Genomic DNA, 18,547 nt, shown 5'->3' with positions numbered 1-18,547 from the left:
GATGCTCTCTTCTGGAAGAGTTTTTGCAGAAGCTCTCTTCCACAAAATAGTTTTTGCATGAGAACGCGCCAGCGTAGACATAGCCTCATTCTTCCTTCATAGGTCACTTTCTCTAAACCTTTAATCATTTTTGTTGCTCTTCTCTGGACCTTCTCCAATTTCTCCACATCTTTCTTGAAATATGGTGCCCAGAACTGGACCCAATACTCCAATTGAGCCCTGATCAGCGCAGAGGAGAGCAGAAGAATGACTTCTTATATCTTATTCACAGCACTCCTGTCAATGTGTCCCAGAATCATGGTGTTTTTCTGTGTTTGTTTTTGGCTTTTTTTTTTTTTGCTTTTTTTTTTGCAGGTGTTACATTGACTCGGCTGTGTCTACACTGGGCCACTTATTCCGGAAAATCACCCGCTTTTCCGGAATAAGCTGTGAGCTGTCTACACTGGCCCTTGAATTTCCGGAAAAGCAACAATGCTCTACTGTACAAAATCAGCCGCTATTCCGGAAAAACTATTCTGCTCCCACTCGGGCATAAGTCCTTATTCTGGAACACTGTTCCGGAAAAGGGCCAGTGTAGACAGCCCAGTAGTCTTTTCCGGAAAAAAAGCCCCGATCGCGAAAATGGCGATCAGGGCTCTTTTCCGGAAAAGCACGTCTACATTGGCCACAGACGCTCTTCCGGAAAAAGGGCTTTTCCGGAAAAGCAGCCTGCCAATGTAGACGCTCCTTTTCCCGAAAAACTGAAAACGGAATAGTATTCCGTTTTAAGCATTTCCGGAAATTCATGCCAGTGTAGACACAGCCACTCATGTTTAGCCTTGTGGTCCACTATGATCCTAGATCTCTTTCTGCAGTACTCCTTCCTAGGTCACTTCCCATTCTGTATGTATGTAACTGATTGTTCCTTCCTAAATGGAGTACTTTGCATTTGACCATATTAAACTTCATCCTATTTACCTCAGACCATTTCTCCAATTATGAGCCTATCCTCCAAAGCACTTGCAATGCCTCCCAGTTCGGTGGTATCTGCAAACTTAATAAGCATACTCTCTATGCAATCTGAAGAAGTGGGTTTTGCCCACAAAAGCTTATGATATTATATACATTTTTGTTAGTCTCTAAGCTGCTGCAAGAAAATTCACTGTAAGTTTTTTCAGATGCAGACTAACATGGCTACTACCCCTCTGAATCTCTATGCCAATACCTAAATCATTGATGAAAATATTGAACAGAACTGGTCCCAAAACAGACCACTGCAGAACCCCACTTGTTATGCCCTTACAGCATGACTCTTCTCTCTTATCCAGCCAGTTATGCATCCACCTTACAGTAGCCCCAGCTAGGTTGTATTTCCCTAGTTTATTGATAAGAATGCCATGCAAGACCGTATCAAGATCTCACGTAACTAAAGAAATGCATTCCTAAGAGATAGTACAAGAACACATCAATCCATCTTCACCTAAGGATAGAATGACTAGATATAATGGATAGAGATGTTTTGTTTGAACTAAGAGAAGAACAGTGGTAACTAACAATATCTGGACTATAATACATGATGGCTGTGTCTAGAGTGGCCAGTTTTCCCGAAAATCAGCCGCTTTTCTGGAAAAACTTGCCAGCTGTCTACACTGGCCACTTGAATTTCTGCAAAAGCACTGACTTCCTACTGTAAGAAATCAGTGCTTCTTGTGGAAATACTATGCTGCTCCCATTCAGGCAAAAGTCCTTTTGTGCAAAAGGGCCAGTGTAGACAGCTCAGATTTGTTTTGCGCAAAAAAGCCCCGTTCGCAAAAATGGCGATCGGGGCTTTTTTGCGCAAAAGCACATCTAGATTGGCATGGACGCTTTTCCGCAAAAAAATGCTTTTGCAGAAAGCGTCCGTGCCAGTCTAGACACTCTTTTCCAAAAATGCTTTTAACGGAAAACTTTTCCATTAAAAGCATTCCCAGAAAATCATGCCAGTCTAGACACAGCCGATTTATTTATAGCAGTGAATAAAAGGCAACAGCAGCCTATGGCACTGACTGAGCAAGTATCATTGCTGTGGGCAATGTTAGCATACCTGTAACCAGGGAAACCTGGCACAGCACTTGTGGAGAAGCTCTGTTTTGTAGGTAGTGCCTTCACTAAGTGCTACAGTGGTGTAGGGGCAGATGTAAATGTATACAAACTAGGGATGTTAAATGGTAAGTTTAACTGGTTAATTGATTAAACTGGAGGCATGGTGGTGGGGGAGGGGGGACTGTTCCAGCGCAGTTGGGCTGGAGTGGCTCCCAAACCCACCATGGGATACTCCCCACCCCAGCCATGGCTGCAGCAGCCCTCTTACTGCAAGCAGGGGCTGTTCCAGACCAGCTGCTTCCAGCTCTGCACAGGGCTGCCAGCACCCAACAGTTCCACATGAGGGCCCAACTCTCCACCTATGATGGGCTGCAGGCAGGGGCTGCTCCTCAGGTACAGGTAATACTGTGTAAACTCAAAAGCTTCTCTCACACCTGTGGTTACCAACTAATAAGATTAGGATCTAACCAGTAGATCTTGGTGCCTAACATATGATCCTGACTGGTTTGGCCAAGCTGTCAAGCACTGGCACTCCAGTTGCCCTACCACTTCTGCCCTCTGCCTTGGAGCTGCCCCCAGGAACCTCCTTTTTGCTGTGCAGGGCGTGGGAGGGACAAGAGGAGGGATGCTGATGTCAGGAGTTTCTCCTCCGCCCATCCTGTATCCTATATACACACAGGAGAAGGGGATGGAGGAAATTTAGTAATGCAAGTCTGTCACACTCACTGTGTGGGTGTTATTCTCTCACACACTGTCTTTCACAGTCATCTCCCAACCCAACACATACATGGGGAGTGGTTGTTACACTTTGCAAGCAGTAAAAAGTGTTATTTTTGGTTTTTGACTTGTCTGTGCATTCCATGATTTTAATTTCTCTTATGCCTTGAGTAGTGAGTTCTAAAATGCCTAGCCAGTCATGGCTAGAGTAATTATCCCTATAATTGCTGCTCCTGGAAAGGTAAAGCAGGGGGTTTCCACATGCTGTCCTTACCTGCAGACACCACCCCTGCAGCTCCCATTGATCAATAACAGGGAAACAGTGACCAGTAGAAGCTGTGGGTTCAGTGCCTGTAGATGAGGGGCAGCACATGGCACCATGGAGCCATTGCTGTACATGCCAGCTGCTTTCAGGAATGGTGCAGGGCCAGGGCAGAAGTAAGCCTGCCTTAACTCCACTGCTCCACCACCTGGAAGCCATCTCAGGAAGCAGGCTCTAACTGAACCCTCACTTGCATCCCATCTCCTGCCCCAGATGTGAGTTCTCTTGCACTCAAACTCCTTCCCAGAGCTTGCACCCTGAAAACCCTCCTGGACTCCAATTCCCGACCCTGGGCTAAGCCAGGAGACCCTCCCACATTCCAAACTCCTTGGCCCAAGATCAGAGCCTGCTCCCCACCCTCTTATCCAGCCTGGTGAAAGTGAATGAGGCTGGGGGATGGAGTAAGCAGGGTGAGGACTCGAAGGGGAGGAAGTGGGACAAGGGTATTTGGGTTTGAGGTAGATCTTACATTGCACTTAAATTGAAAAAGTGATCTTGTGATTAAAAAGTTGTAGACCACTGTCTCTCACAAACAGAAGTTAGTCCAATCAAAGATACTTATCTCACCCACCTTGTCTCTCCTGGGACCAAAGTGGTTACAACAATACTGCATAAAGCTCAGAGTTGTAAATCTCATTTTCATTATGGCATTTTTTGCAGAGTTGCATCTTATAGCACCATACTGAGCACTGTTTTAGTAATGCTTCAGAGGGAAGTAGCACCACATCTAATTTGTATACCCACCTGTGTTTTGAGGATTTATCCCAGGACTGACCAGGATCAAGTCTATTTAGCTTAGCTTGTGACATCTCATGTGTTCACAGCTCAAGGTTGTGTACCTCATTTCCAGAACACACAAGTTTACTATGAACCTTTGCTTGAATAAAGGAAGCTCTAAAAAGAGCAAGGGTTGAGAATAGATTAGATAAATACGTTTAATGAGTCATGCCCAGCAAGATGGTCTCCTTTCCAATAGGCTAAATTCTGTACAGCATTACTGAAGCTAGAGCCCTATCCCTGGATCTCCAGCCAGGCTGCTTCTTTTCAGTTAATCATATGAAGTCCAATCTTATTCAAACTTCTCTTCATACTTGGCCAGGTCACAGGTAAGGTTGATCTTTGGACAGCTCCCACTTCTCAAGTGGAACTCCTGGTGTCACTGGGTTTCTCTTGGTTGTTGCTACTGCACAGTCCGAGCTGGGGGACAGACAGAGAATGAACTTTCAGTTTATACAATCAATCAATATTTAACAGAATCAGAGCTGGAAGAGACCTCAGGTCATCAAATCCAGCCCCCTGCTCTAGGCAGGACCAATCTCAACTAAATCAACCCGTCCAGGGCTTTGTCAAGCCGAGACTTAAACACCTCTAGGGATGGAGACTCCACTACTTCCCTAGGTAACCCATTCCAGTGCTTCCCTACCCTCCTAGTGAAATAGTTTTTCCTAATTTCCAACCTGGACCTCTCCCACCACAACTTGAGACTGCCATCTGTCACTACCGAGAACAGCCTTTCTCCATCCTCTTTGGAACCTCCCTTCAGGAAGTTGAAGGCTGCTATCAAAACCCCCCTCACACTTCACTTCTGCAGACTATACAGACCCAACTCCCTCAGCCTCTCCTTGTAAGTCATATGCTCCAGCCCCCTAAAAACAGGGTTTCATTAATATAGAACATTTTAGGGAACATATTTCCAACCTTAACATCCCTGCTTAGCCTACAGAAGGTAAATAGACACTACACAGTAATCCATTCCTTCACAGTGACACCTACCAAACAGTCAAGACCATTTATCACAGCAGGAATGTGTTCTATAGTCATGCACCAGCCAAATACAGAACAGACTTGACCCTGCTTAGCTTGGAAGATCACAATATCATAAGAACAGCCATACTGGGTTAGACCAAAAGTCCCTCTAGTCTAGAATCCTCTCTGCTGACAGTGGCCAATACCGGATGCCCCAAAGGGAGGGAACACAACAGGTAATTCTCATGTGATCCTTCTCCTGTCACCCATTTCCAGACAGAGGCAGGGACACCACTGCTACCCATAAATGGCTAACAGCCACTGATGGACCTAACCTCCATGAATGTATCTAGTTCTTTTTTGAACCCTATTAAAATCCTCATTTTCACCACATCCTCTATCACGGAGTTCCACAGGCTGAGTAAAGAAAAACTTCCTTTTGTTTGTTTTAAAACGGCTGTCTATTAATTTTATTTGGTGATCCCTAGTTCTTATATTGTGGGAATAAGTAAATAACTTTTCCTTATTCACTTTTTCCACACCAGTCATGATTTTATAGACCTCTGTCTGATCCCCCCTTAGTCTCCTCTTTTCTAAGCTGAAAAGTCCAAGTCTTTTTAAATCTCTCTTCATACGAGATCCGTTCCAAATCCCTAATCATTTTTGTTGCCCTTTTCTGAACCCTTTCCAAAGTCAAAATATCTTTTTTGAGGTGAGATCACCACATCTGTACACAGTATTCAAGACGTGGCCGTACCATAGTTTTATACAGGGGCAGTAAGATATTCTGTGTCTTATTTTCTATCACTTTTTTATTTATTCTTAAGCCAGAAGTAGGATGGCTGCAGATCACAGAATAAATAGGACTTACCTAACACCTTGAGCACCTGATGCAAGGGATTTCTGTGGAGACACAACAATAACTGGAGGATAGGACTCCCTGCGTCCATCACGAGTACAGTAGTAGTTATTTGCAAACTTGTGATTGGGACCCACTGGTAGTTTAGGGGGTGGCTGAGTTCTAAACAGCAAAGAATCAAAACAAAGAATCAACACACACACCATGCTAAGTGAGAACCACATTCTCAGTGTTACTTTTGAGTGGACTATGATGGCACTGTGGTATTATGCATATAGGACACACTAGCATTACATCTTGAGCCACCTTCCAAGACTACAGAATGAACACAGAATGCCTTAGACAGTCACGGCTATAAATACAGAACTGGAGTCATGAATATCTTACTATACTTTAAGAAGTTTTTTCCTGCAGGGCAACAGAGTAATGTTACTCTGCGTCCCGCAGCCCCTTCTTCTGCCCTCAGCCATTTGGTCCTTCTTTTTCCCCATGCTCCGTGGGAGCCGTGAAGCCAAGCAGCCTCCCCCATTCTCTGACCTGCCCTGGCAAAGCCTGGGGTGGCAGGAGCCACAGGCTGTGTGGCACCCAGGGCATGCGGATTTCCCACTCCTCAGCGTTCTGGGATGAGGCCACACAGCTGCCCTACTTTGTCCCCTCCCCAACCCCATGATCCCCTATTGGCTCCATGGCACACAAGCTGGAGGTTAAACCCTCTCCCTGCATCCAGACCTTGATGCCTCTCCCCACCCCCAATCAGCTCTGTGAGCATGGGCCAGCAGTCAACTCCTCCCACAAACACTGCCAGCCCCTGAGCATCCCTCCAGCAGCCACCATGTGGATAGGAGCTTCTGGAATTTAAATTGAACTGCATGGCTCCTCTGCTGTGCGGGGTAGTGGACTCGGGTGAGGGGCATGGGAGCTGTGTGACCTCTTTGAGGCTGGGGTATGTTTGAGCCGTGCAACTTTTGGGGGGAGGAGAATGCGGGAGCCACACAGCATTGCAGGGGCTTGTGTGGGGGAAGGTGGATATGCAGGAGCTGTGGGGGCTTGGTGGCGTGGGGGAGCTGCGCAGCCTCATGAGAGCTCGAGTGTGGTGAGTGGAGGCATGGGAACTTCTGAGGATGGGGTTCTGGGGGGAGCAGGGACGTGGGAACCACGTGGCCTTGCAGGGGGGGGTGCGGGAGCTGCAAAGCCTTGTGGGGGCTTGGGTAGGCAGTGCGCAGAACTTGTGTGGCATCACTGATGGTCTGGGGGCACCCTTACCAGCAAGGGGCCAGAGCCATGTGGCCTCCCCCCTTGTGGCCAGAGGGAGAGGGCCAGGAGCAGCGCTCCCTTCCCACTCCCTGCCAGAAAGATAGAGCCAGCCCAGCTTTGGTCCAGCCCAACTCCCCACCCTCTGACAGCTGGAAGGCAGAGACCCGGGGCAGGCCAGGGAGGCCACGCCTTAACCTGGCCCTGCCCAGTGGCCAGGGGAGAGCCGGGGCATGTGTGCGCCCACCAAGTGACCAGGGCTGGCCCAAGCCATTCTTGCGCCCTGAACCCCGGGCATGGCAGGGCCAGCTTGAGCCATTCCTGCGCCCCAGGCAGTGGGCGCGCGATGCATGCTCGGCTCTGCCCCTGGCGTGCTGCGTACCTTACAGCTGCAGTTGGGTGCGCGGTGCCTGATGACAGCTCGAAGGGGCACCGCACGGCCCCCGGGCATGCGACGCCCCTTACAGCTGCCATCAGGCGCCCCCCGCAGCTGCCAGGCTAGTCTCCCCCTTAATCCGGCCCTGTGCGCAGTGCATGCGTGGTACCCCCCTAGATGGGTGGCGCTTGAGCAGCCCCGCTCCCGGGCTCCTGGCAGCCCCAAAAGGTTGGGGACCACTGGGTTAATGCTATAGACTACACGCATTCCCCTGCACCAGTAATTTTTTAGCAGACTGACTTGCTTAAAGCCAATTCCTCATGGGCATTGGCTCCCACTCCTTCCCCCTGCCGCCACCAATATAGAGATAGGGTGTGGGGGGAGGGTGCATGTATTCAATAGGATTAACCAATACGTGTAGTTGAAGTACACGCAGTCCCCGGGTTACGTCCAAGATAGGGACTGTAGGTTTGTTCTTAAGTTGAATCTGTATGTAAGTCGGAACTGGCGTCCAGATTCAGCCGCTGCTGAAACTGATCAGTGGCTGAATCTGGACGCCAGTTCTGACTTACATACAGATTCAACTTAAGAACCCCAGGCATCCCCAAGTCAGCTGCTGCTGAAACTGATCAGCGGCTGATTCCAGGAAGCCCGGGGCAGGGGCTTCCTGTAGTCAGCCACTGGTCATTTTCAGCAGCTGCTGACTTGGGGACACCTGGGGCAGAGCAGCTGGGGTGCTGCTGGGTTGGTCCAGTGGCGCCCAGAGCGGCTCTATGGGACCAACCGGCAGCGCCCCAGCTGCTGTACCACAGGCGTCCGGAGCAAAGCCGCGGAGCACGGGGGCAGCGGGACAGCCCAGACGCGCCGTAGCTATCCTGCTGCCCTCGGGCTCCGTGGCTTTGCTCTGCTTTGCTCCCCGTCCCCCTGGTCTGCAGACCAGGGGGACAGGGAGCAAAGCGGCGGAACACGCGGGCAGCGGGACAGCCCAGACGCGCCGTGGCTATCCTGCTGTCCTCGGGCTTCGCGGCTTTGCTCTGCTCTGCTCCCCCTCCCCCTGGTCTGTATACCAGGGGGAGGGGGAGCAGAGCACAGCAAAGCCACGGAACACACGGCCAGCTGACAGCCCAGACGCGTCTGGGCTGTCAGCTGGCCGCGTGCTCCGCTCTGCTCCCCCTCCCCCTGGTCTGCAGACCAGGGGGAGGGGGAGCAGAGCAGAGCGGCGGAACGAGCGGCCAGCTGACAGCCCAGACGCGTCTGGGCTGTCAGCTGGCCGCGTGCTCCGCTCTACTCTCCCCCGCCCCCTGGTCTGCAGACCAGGGAGAGCAGAGCAGAGCAGAGCAGAGGGGAGCAGAGCAGAGCAGAGCAGAGCAGAGCAGAGCGGCGGAACTGGCGGCCAGCTGACAGCCCAGACGCGTCTGGGCTGTCAGCTGGCCGCGCGTTCCACCGCTCTGCTTCCTCTCCCTGGTCTGCTGGAGACCAGGGAGAGGAAGTGCGCCGTTCGTAACTGCGGATCCGACGTAAGTCGGATCCGCGTAACTCGGGGACTGCCTGTATCATTACTAGGCTCCAGCCCACAGGCAGAAAGCCACAAATTAATTCCAGTTGCTGGAAAATGAGTATAGCTGCTGCTGAGAACAGACAGCTAACATTGCTACTGAAATCTTAAGTGTGACCAACAAAAGAAAACCCCCACATGTTTTGGTTCTTTAGGAAGCATAAAAAGATTGGAGAACTTTTGGGGTTTTTACAGTTTTATTATTTGCCTTAGAAATATCAGGACTGTCCAGGTTTTTGTACTCTATAGAAATCTCAAACACGGATCTGAACACTTTTAGTCCCTACATGATAAATGGTTGGCTGAAGCATAATCTTAAAAATCCAATATGCTTCTCGAGCATTTAAATTATTTGTAATAGCACTAATCCATTTTTCTACCTTTGAAGGTCTCTCTCAACCTTCATAGTTCCTGAGATTTGTTTTGAAATCAGTAGCAATAAGATATTAATAACTAGCATGAAAATGTCCAAAGTTTGTTTGCTCTCTTATTGTGATGTTTAAGGCTCCTATACATTAAAGCAGGGCTACTCAACTTTGGAAGCTCCTGAAGCCACAATGATATTCACAGCACATGCCAAGGGCTGCTATGTAAGTGTGGTTGCATATACATACAAATATATATGCAAATAACTTCTTTCACACTGACGCATAAATACAAAGCACTTCCCACAATGCCCCTGCACTCCCAGAACCTCCTCGTCAGGCAGACATCCTGTACCTGTCTGTTCCAGCCAGCCCATCTACTTGCGTGTTTCAATGCTCACCCTGACTGGGAGACACCTCGTCATTGTAGAGCATGTTCCCAGTGGAGACTATGTCAAAGGATCCCACCCGCAGGCCGCATGCTGAACCCCATATAAGTCAAAACTGCACCATGCAGGCCGTGCATGTTGAGTAGCCCCCCATTAAAAGATTGGTAAGGATCTCTGTAAACTGGGCACTTGTGCAGCATTTTAATCTGTCCTGAGTGGCCACACAACTGATTACCAGTGTGTCCACAGCCCTAGGATTTTAGTTTCAGCAAGTGGTGCCCATTTGCACATGACTCAGGGCAAGGGAATGTCAGAGTTTAACCCATTAATCGATTAGCTGATGCTTACTGGTTAATGTTATCAGTTAAACTCTTCCCTGCTCCTAGAGAGGAGGTTCTGCTATGGGAGTGGAGCCATCAAGGGCTGTCAGCCCCACTCCTGAGGATGCTTCACTGCAGGCTCTGCAGTATAAAGCATATTTTCAGCAGTTATACAGTTACCATTTTAACATCCCTCCTTAGTGCACATTAGGGATGGTAACAAATGAGGTTTTTCTATAAATTTATAACTGCTTAATTTTAAATCGGTTACACATTTACACAAAGGGGAACGCAGGCACCAGTGCTCACAACTGGCTCCTGTCTGCCCCCCGCCCCGCCTCTGACCAACACAAGAGAACATAAGAACGGCCGTACTGGGTCAGACCAAAGGTCAATCTAGCCCAGTAGCCTGTCTGCTGACAGTGGCCAGCACCAGGTGTCCCAGAAGGGATGGACCGAAGACAACGATAAAGCGATTTGTCTCCTGCCATCCTTCTCCAGCCTCTGACAAACAGAGGCCAGGAACACCATTTCTATCCTCTGGCTAACAGCCTTTTATGGACCTAACCTCCATGAAATTATCTAGCTTCTCTTTAAACTCTGTTATAGTCCTAGCCTTCACAGCCTCCTCTGGCAAGGAGTTCCACAGATTGACTACACTCTATGTGAGGAAGAACTTTCTTTTATTAGTTTTAAACCTGCTACCCATTAACTTCATTTGGTGTCCTCTAGTTCTTCTATTATGGGAACTATTAAATAATGTTTCTTTATTCACCCTCTCCACACCACTCATGATTTTATATACCTCTATCATATCCCCCCTAAGTCTCCTCTTTTCTAAACTGAAAAGTCCCAGTCGCTTTAACCTCTCTTCATATGGGACCCATTCCAAACCCCTAATCATTTTAGTTGCCCTTTTCTGAATCCTTTCTAAGGCCAAATATCTTTTTTGAGGTGAGGAGACCACATCTGTACACAGTATTCAAGATGTGGCCGTACCATAGTTTTATACAGGGGCAGTAAGATATTCCGTGTCTTATTTTCTATCCCTTTCTTAATAATTCCTAACATCCCATTTGCCTTTTTGACTGCCGCTGCACACTGTGTGGAAGTTTTCAGAGAACTGTCCACGATAACTCCAAGATCTCTTTCCTGATTTGTCGTAGCCAAATTAGCCCCCATCATACTGTATATATAGTTGGGGTTATTTTTTCCAACATGCATTTACACTTATCCACATTAAATTTCATGTGCTATTTTGTTGCCCAATCACTCAGTTTGGTGAGATCTTTTTGAAGTTCTTCACAGTCTGCTTCTGTCTTCACTATCTTAAACAGTTTAGTATCATCCGCAAACTTTACCACCTCACTGCTTAGCCCTATCTCCAGATCATTTATGAATAAGTTGAACAGGATTGATCCCAGGACTGACCCTTGGGGGAACACCACTAGTTACCCCTCTCCATTCTGAAAATTTACCATTTATTCCTACCCTTTGTTTCCTATATTTTAACCAGTTCTCAATCCATGAAAGGACCTTCCCCTCTTATCCCATGACAACGTAATTTACACAAGAGCCTTTGCTGAGGGACCTTGTCAAAGGCTTTCTGAAAATCTAAGTACAAGCAGTCCCCGAGTTACACGGATCCGACTTATGTCGGATCCGCAGTTACGAATGGGACTTTTCTCGCCCCGGAGTATGGGAGCGTCGGGATGCCCAGATGCGCCGCGGTCCGCAGCCCCCGTCCTCCGGGGCGAGAAAAGCTGCTCCCCGTCTCCCTGGTCTGCAGGGAGATGGGGATCAAAGCCTTGGAGCACGCCCGCAGCGGGACTGCCCAGGCGCGCGCTTGAGCTGTCCCCCTGCGGGTGTGCTCCAAGGCTTTGCTCCCCGTCTCCCTGTAGACCAGGGAGACGGGGAGCAAAGCCTTGGAGCACGCCAGCAGCGGGACAGCCGCGGCGCGCCTGGACTGTCCCGCTGCCCGCGTGCTCTGCGGCTTTGCTCCGTGTCTCCCAGGTCAGCAGTCCAGGGAGACGGAGCAAAGCCGTGGAGGACTTGGGCGGTCCCGCCACCCCCGTCTCTCTGGTCTGCTGGGGGGGTGGGTGCAGCTAGTGCCCCCCCCCTCCAGCAAACCAGGCTTTTCTTGCCTGCCCCTGGGGTAGAGCAGCTGGGGGCTGCCGGGTTGGTCCTGCAGCGCCGCTCCGGACCAACCCGGCAGCACTCCAGCTGCTCTGCCCCAGGCGTCCTGATTCAGCCGCTGCTGGTCAGTTTCAGCAGCGGCTGAATCAGGACGCCTGGGGCAAAGCAACTAGGGTGCTGCTGGGTTGCTCCAGTAGCGCCGAGGAGCCGCTCTACTGGAGCAACCCAGCAGCACCCCAGCTGCTCTGCCCCAGGCGCCCCCAAGTCAGCCGCTGCTGAAACTGACAAGCGGCTGACTACAGGAAGCCCTGTTTCTTAAGTTGAATCTGTATGTTAGTCAGAACTGGCATCCAGATTCAGCCGCGGTTGAAATTGATTAGTTTCAGCAGCGGCTGACGCCAATTCCGACTTAAGATTCAACTTAAGAACAAACCTACAGTCCCTATCTTGTACGTAACCCGGGGACTGCCTGTATACTACAGCTACTGGATCCCCGTTGTCTGCATGTTTGTTAACCTCTTCAAAGAACTCTAATAGAGTAGTAAGACATGATTTCCCTTTACAGAAACCATGTTGATTTTTGTCCAACAAATTATGTTCTTCTATGTGCCTGACAATTTTATTCTTTACTATTATTTCAACTAATTTGCCCGATACTGAAGTTACACTTACCGGTCTGTAATTGCCAGGATCACCCCTAGAGCCCTTTTTAAATATTGGTGTCATGTTGGCTACCTTCCAGTCATTAGGTACGGAAGCTGATTCAAAGGATAGGTTACAAACCACAGATAATAGTTCAGCAATTTCCCATTTGAGTTCTTTTAGAACCCTTGAATGAATGCCATCCGGTCCCGGTGATTTGTTAACTTTAAGTTTTTCTATCTGTTCCAATACTTCCTCTAATGACACTTCAATCCAGGACAGCTCCTCAGATTCATCACCCTCAAAGAACGGTGCAGATTTGGGAATCTCCCTAACATTCTCAGCTGTGAAGACTGAAGCAAAGAAATCATTTACTTTCTCTGCAATGGCTTTATTGTCCTTGATTGCTCTTTTTATATCTCGATCATCTGGTTTTTTTAGCAGGCTTCCTGCTTCTAATGTACTTAAAAACATTTTGCTATTTCTTTTTGAGTTTTTGGCTAGCTGTTCCTCAAAATATTTTTTTGCTTTTCTTCTTACATTTTTACACTTGATTTAACAGTGTTTATGTTCCTTTCTATTTATCTCACTAGGATTGGACTTCCACTTCTTGAAGGATACCTTTTTGTCCCTCACTGCTTCTTTTACATGGTGGTTAAGCCACAGTGACTCTTTTTTAGGTCTCTTGCTATTTTTTTTTAAATTTGGGGTATACATTTAAGTTGGGCCTCTATTATGGTGTCTTTAAAAAGTTTCCATGCAGCTTTCAGGGATTTGGCTCTAGTCACTGTGCCTTTTAATTTCTGTTTAACTAACCTCCTCATTTTTGTGTAATTCCCTTTTTTGAAATTAAATGCCAAAGTGCTGGACTGTTGAGGTGTTCTTCCCACCACAGGGCTGTTAAATGTTATTATATTATGGTCACTATTCCCAAGCGGTCCTGTAACGGTTATCTCCTGGACCTGGACCTGATCCTGAACTCCACTCACGAATAAATGGAGAATTGCCTCTCCCCTTGTGGGCTCCTGAACCAGCTCCTCCAAGAAGCAGTCATTTAAGCCATTGAGAAATTTTATCTCTGCTTCTCTTCCTGAGGTGACATGTATCTAGTCAATATGGGGATAATAAAATCCCTCATTATTATAGAGTTCTTTATTTTGGTATGACACTGGTATGCATGTATCAGCTCCCGCCTGCTCTCCCACTGCGCTGCTGCCTCTATGGGAGGCAGCAGGGCTAGAGGGGCTCCAAGGTAGCCAGCACAAGCAGACTGATAGAGAGGCAGCTAAGAAGGAGGTGGGGGTGCATGTAACCCAATAAACCCAAGTGTATGGGTTCATTGTGTAACTGGGCATTCACCAATACCCCTAGTGCACATAAAAATAATTGTTCTGCAGCTGGATGGAAAAGATGAGGGGGAGCACTGGTGAAGACTCTTTCCTCAGTCTGTGTCCCTGGGGGGGTCCCCCCTCTTTGCGGTGGGGGGACTGCAGGGCCCGGGGCTCTCCACAGCACACGCCCCGAGAGCCCCCCCCCCGCCGTACCTGCTGGCGATCTCTGTGTAGCGAAGCTGGAGCTTGGTCTGGAGGTCCCGCTGCAAGAGAAGGGGAGCGAGTCTCAGTCTGGGGCGGGGAGAAGGGCCCGGGGCGGGCAGGGAGCCCGGGCCGGCCCGCGGGACAGGGACGCGCCAGCCCCGCCTGCCTTACCCCGGCCGCCCAGTTCCGGAGCCGCTGGATGAGGCGGGTAGCAGACGCCATCTTGGTCGCTACGAAGGGCAAGCGGAGGATGCGCGCGCGGGGCCTGCCGGGAAAGAGCGACGCAGGGCACACGGAATCTCGCGAGATCTGGGGTTATATAAAGCCGCGAGGGGCTGCACCCCCCCCTCCCTCGATACGCGACAGCCGCCATGGACACGAGTCGCGTGCAGCCCATCAAGCTGGCCCGGGTGCGCCGCGCGGGGCGGGGGCGGGGGCGGGGGCGGGGGGGCCGGGGGCGGCGGGCGGGCCGGGCCGGGCCGGGCTGACGCGTCTCTCTCCCTGCAGGTGACCAAGGTGCTGGGCCGGACGGGCTCGCAGGGCCAGTGCACCCAGGTGAGCGAGGGCCCCCTGCCCCCCGAGCCGGCCCGTGTCGGCCGCACTCGGGCCGGCGTCCAGCGGCGGGGAGTTCCGTAGCGCCCCGCGCCGCCCCACTAAGCCGCCTTGGGGCCCATGTTCCCAGGTGGGGGAGGTAAAAGGGCCCCTACGGGCCGGACTCGGCCCCTGCCGCCAACCGGCCTGTGGGTGGGGAGCGCGTGGTCTGCCTAGTCCACTGCCCGCGTTGACTCTTCGCAGGGCACCCCCTTACACCGCGGGGGGGTAGGGAGCGAGGGATTTCCCTGCTCCCCCCACCCCCAGGCCTTGATTGATGGTGGGGGGAGGGGGAGAGACACAAGAAGTCTCCCACCACCAAGGGTCCGTGCCTGGAGGGAACTGCCAGCTCTTCAGAACAGCTGGTGGTTTGGGGGGGGGGGGCAGAGACGTCACATGCTTCCCCCCCCCCCCCCCAGCCTAATAGGGTTCTGTGGGTGGGGAAGCACAGAAGTGTCCTGGCCCTGCCTCTTGCACCTGTGGCACCAGGAATTTTTGAAGTGCGTGGCCCCCCCCATGTAAAATTATTGCCCACCCCTTTTCTACACCCTTGTCCTGCCCCTCCTGCGTCATCCAGCTTGTCCAAGCCTGTGGGGCAGCAGGAATATGAGTACGCAGAGCACGTCTATTGAGTCTCCGCTGTGCCTGTTAGGTTCGTGTTGAATTCATGGACGACACCAGCAGATCCATCATTCGGAATGTGAAGGGGCCTGTCCGCGAAGGGGATGTCCTGACACTGCTGGAGTCTGAGCGTGAAGCAAGGCGACTGCGCTGATCTGCACAGCATGGTAACTCACTTAGTTTACAGCCCGTCCTCAAGCCCTTGTTGAAGCTTCTCTTGAAATACATTAAACCCCCAGCCAGGAACATTTTTTTTCTTTAAAATGGGCTTCTGGGTAAGACACCCGTCTGAGCCAAAAGTACATGTCTGGGTTTTGAGACTCCTCTGTAGAGTTCCCAGGGCTGTTTGCTTTGAGGCCATAAGAATTTTAACACTGAGTATTTGATTCTTGTGCTTTCTTTTGAAAATGGGAGAAAAAAAATTGTTCTAGAGTAGAGATGTGAAAGGATAATTGGTATCCATCACCCTTAACATAACCGAGTGGTGCTTATTAGGGATGTTAAATATCAGTTAATTGAATAGTTGAGTAATCTCATGAATTCTTATTAGTTACTTGACTATCCTGTAGTCCCAGGGGGTGAGGCCTGCATCCAGTGTGTAGCCCACTCTTGAGGAGCCCCCTGACACTCCGCACTGCTGCCTCTGTATCCAAGGTAGCAGTGTGGGATGCCAGGCAGGAGTTGGTCCATGAGAGGAGTCAGTTTAAAAACCAGATCCCCTTGCAGACCAGCTGCCTGTTACTCCATGCAGCAGTGTGGGGTGGCAGCAGCTCCTGCCTGGGCACAGTCTGAGCTCCTGGACTTGGCATGAGCTAGGCTGCCTGCCTGGCTCCTAATACACTTTAAATGCAGAGCCACAGCAGGAATAGGGCCTGAACTCATTGCAAGGCAGGACTGAACCAGGCTGCTAGTCTGCCTGCTAAAAAAAATTGGGGGGGGAGAGGGGGATATGTGTAGTTTTATAGCTTTAATTTAAAAGCTTTTGTTTATTGGTTAATCAACTATGCTATTACATCCCAAAATTGCTTACCAGTTCCATTTAAATTGTGGGGGCTGGAACAGTCCCCTGCCTGCCTAAGGCAAGGGGCTGCTCCAATGCTACAGGGGGCATGCTGTAGACGGGCTGCTCTGGCAACTGTAGGGCGTGGTGTACTCATTGTTTTACTGCAGATGTCTTTCCAGACATTTTGGTGGTGGTGCACCAGATTAAACCTTAAATATAACTGTGACTGTTCATGGTTGGGGGCAGCACTCTGGCCATGATTACTGTGTTCGAACTCAACTGTGAAGAATTGAGTTAGCAGTTGACATGTGACCATGACTGGTCTTTCTACACTAACTGCAAAATCCATAAAAAAAATTATGGTTGTTGCTTGTCAATTCATGAAGAACCAAGTTCATTGAATTTCCATTCAAATACAGTAACTTTTTATAATATAGACCATGTGAGTGTGATGGTTGCCCCTCTTTGCACACCTCAGAGGACGGAGCTAGTAGTTTTTAGGGATGTGAAAATGTAACCATGTACACCAGGGCTACTCAACATGCAGCCCATGGCCTGCAGTGCAGTTTGGGTTTACACAGGGCTCAACACACGGCCTGCCAGTGGGATCCTTTGAACGTGGCTGTCACTGGGAACACACTCCACAACAGCGAGTAGATAAATGGTCTTCTATTAAGCATTTTAGTAGTTTCTGGACCGTTGTTACTCGTTAAAAGTGCTATCATGGGTGGAAATTGGGTAAATACTGCATTTTATTAATATCAGCAGAACTGACTTAAATAGGGCCTTCATGTTGTGTAGTCTTGCCTTAATCTTTGTATTCATGCCTATCAATGTAAGAAAAGGTATTTGCATGTGTATATAACCACACTTAAGTTGCGGCCCTTTGCATATGCTGTATCATTGTGGTCTCCAGGGCTTCCAAAGTTAAGTAGCCCTGATGCACAAGGTTAACCAGTGAACCTGGGCTCATGGGTTAACATGCACGGTTACACAGGCAGCAGCAAAGGGTGGTAGCTGGGAGCAACCTAACCACTGCAGCTTTTGCTCCAAGTTGCTCTGCAGCCTTTTTGTGTGGTCATAGAGCAAGAGATGAATGATGGGATCCGTGACTAGGGCTCTTGGTGTTATGGTAATACCAATACAAACTGGCTCCAGGCTGAGCTTCAGGTCTAAGAGCCTATTAGTTGTGCAGTTCTGGGTTTCTGCTGGTAGTGTCTTTTCTAAATGTGTAAAATGGAGAGAGCAGCCTGTTTCTGGAGCATGTTCTACTTCTGGGGCTCAGGCATGTGTCTGGGCAATCAACTGTTTTGAAAAGGGCCCAGGATATTCCCACTTCCATAATGGTCTCCTGGCCAAGGAAGCTGTAACTAGAAGTGATTTCCTTGATGATCCAGTTCTGAGTCTCACTTTCTTCACAGATTGCAAGCCTGATAGGACAACCATTTCTGATTTCCACTGATGAAGATGTGGCAGTTCATACCTACTCCATTTGACTTAATGAAGAGGAATGTGTTTTGTGACTAAAATAAAGGATTTTTTTTCTGGTAACATTTTTCCTGGCTTTCAGTTATTCAAGAAACATGTTAGCTTGGTGATGTAAGCAAAACAAAATTCGGTGGGGAGAAAATATTGCAGGTGCCTCCCAGAAGGTATCTCTTCTGAGCTACTTTGTTCCTCATGTTATTTAAAACTCATTACAAGTTTTGTAGCTGAATAGTCAGGCAAAAGATCCATCTGATGGCTGAAACTTGATGCTGGAAGCCATTGCATTTCTACGCTTCTGAGCTGAGGCCAACCATATTAAACAAGAAAAGGTATGTGCTGACAACTGCAATCCCCTTTTTGCTTGGGATTCCCACTTTGAGAGCTTCTGGACACCCTTTATGCAAGCTGTAGCATAAAGGGGAAAAGGACCCAATAGACCAGCTTTCACAGTCCAGCACCTTTTTCACAGCTGTGAATTCGGGACCTACTGCTAGAAGCAGCGAGTGCTGAGTGCACAAATACCAAAGAGATGATGCTAGTGCTGAGCTGACTTTCCATAGGCCTTTGCCT

At 49.5% G+C, this 18,547-nt stretch overlaps 2 protein-coding genes across 2 annotated transcripts; one reads left to right on the top strand and one right to left on the bottom strand.

Moving 5' to 3' along the window:
- Window positions 1-4,010: 4,010 nt before the first annotated feature.
- Window positions 4,011-14,580, bottom strand: NDUFA7 (NADH:ubiquinone oxidoreductase subunit A7). The gene is made up of 4 exons (XM_075903132.2): window positions 14,446-14,580; window positions 14,284-14,333; window positions 5,718-5,867; window positions 4,011-4,297 (listed from the first exon to the last, which is right to left on the bottom strand). The coding sequence occupies exons 1-4, from the start codon at window positions 14,494-14,496 to the stop codon at window positions 4,201-4,203; spliced, it is 348 nt and encodes a 115-aa protein (XP_075759247.1). The 5' UTR covers window positions 14,497-14,580; the 3' UTR covers window positions 4,011-4,200.
- On the top strand, window positions 14,563-18,040 carry RPS28 (ribosomal protein S28). The gene is made up of 4 exons (XM_075903133.2): window positions 14,563-14,684; window positions 14,782-14,829; window positions 15,518-15,653; window positions 17,911-18,040. The coding sequence occupies exons 1-3, from the start codon at window positions 14,646-14,648 to the stop codon at window positions 15,638-15,640; spliced, it is 210 nt and encodes a 69-aa protein (XP_075759248.1). The 5' UTR covers window positions 14,563-14,645; the 3' UTR covers window positions 15,641-15,653; window positions 17,911-18,040.
- Window positions 18,041-18,547: the final 507 nt, after the last annotated feature.

Source organism: Pelodiscus sinensis, chromosome 32 (assembly GCF_052426305.1).
Source record: "Pelodiscus sinensis isolate ZL-2025 chromosome 32, ASM5242630v1, whole genome shotgun sequence".
NCBI lineage: Eukaryota > Metazoa > Chordata > Testudines > Trionychidae > Pelodiscus > Pelodiscus sinensis.
This window is presented reverse-complemented; position numbering and strand designations above follow the sequence as displayed.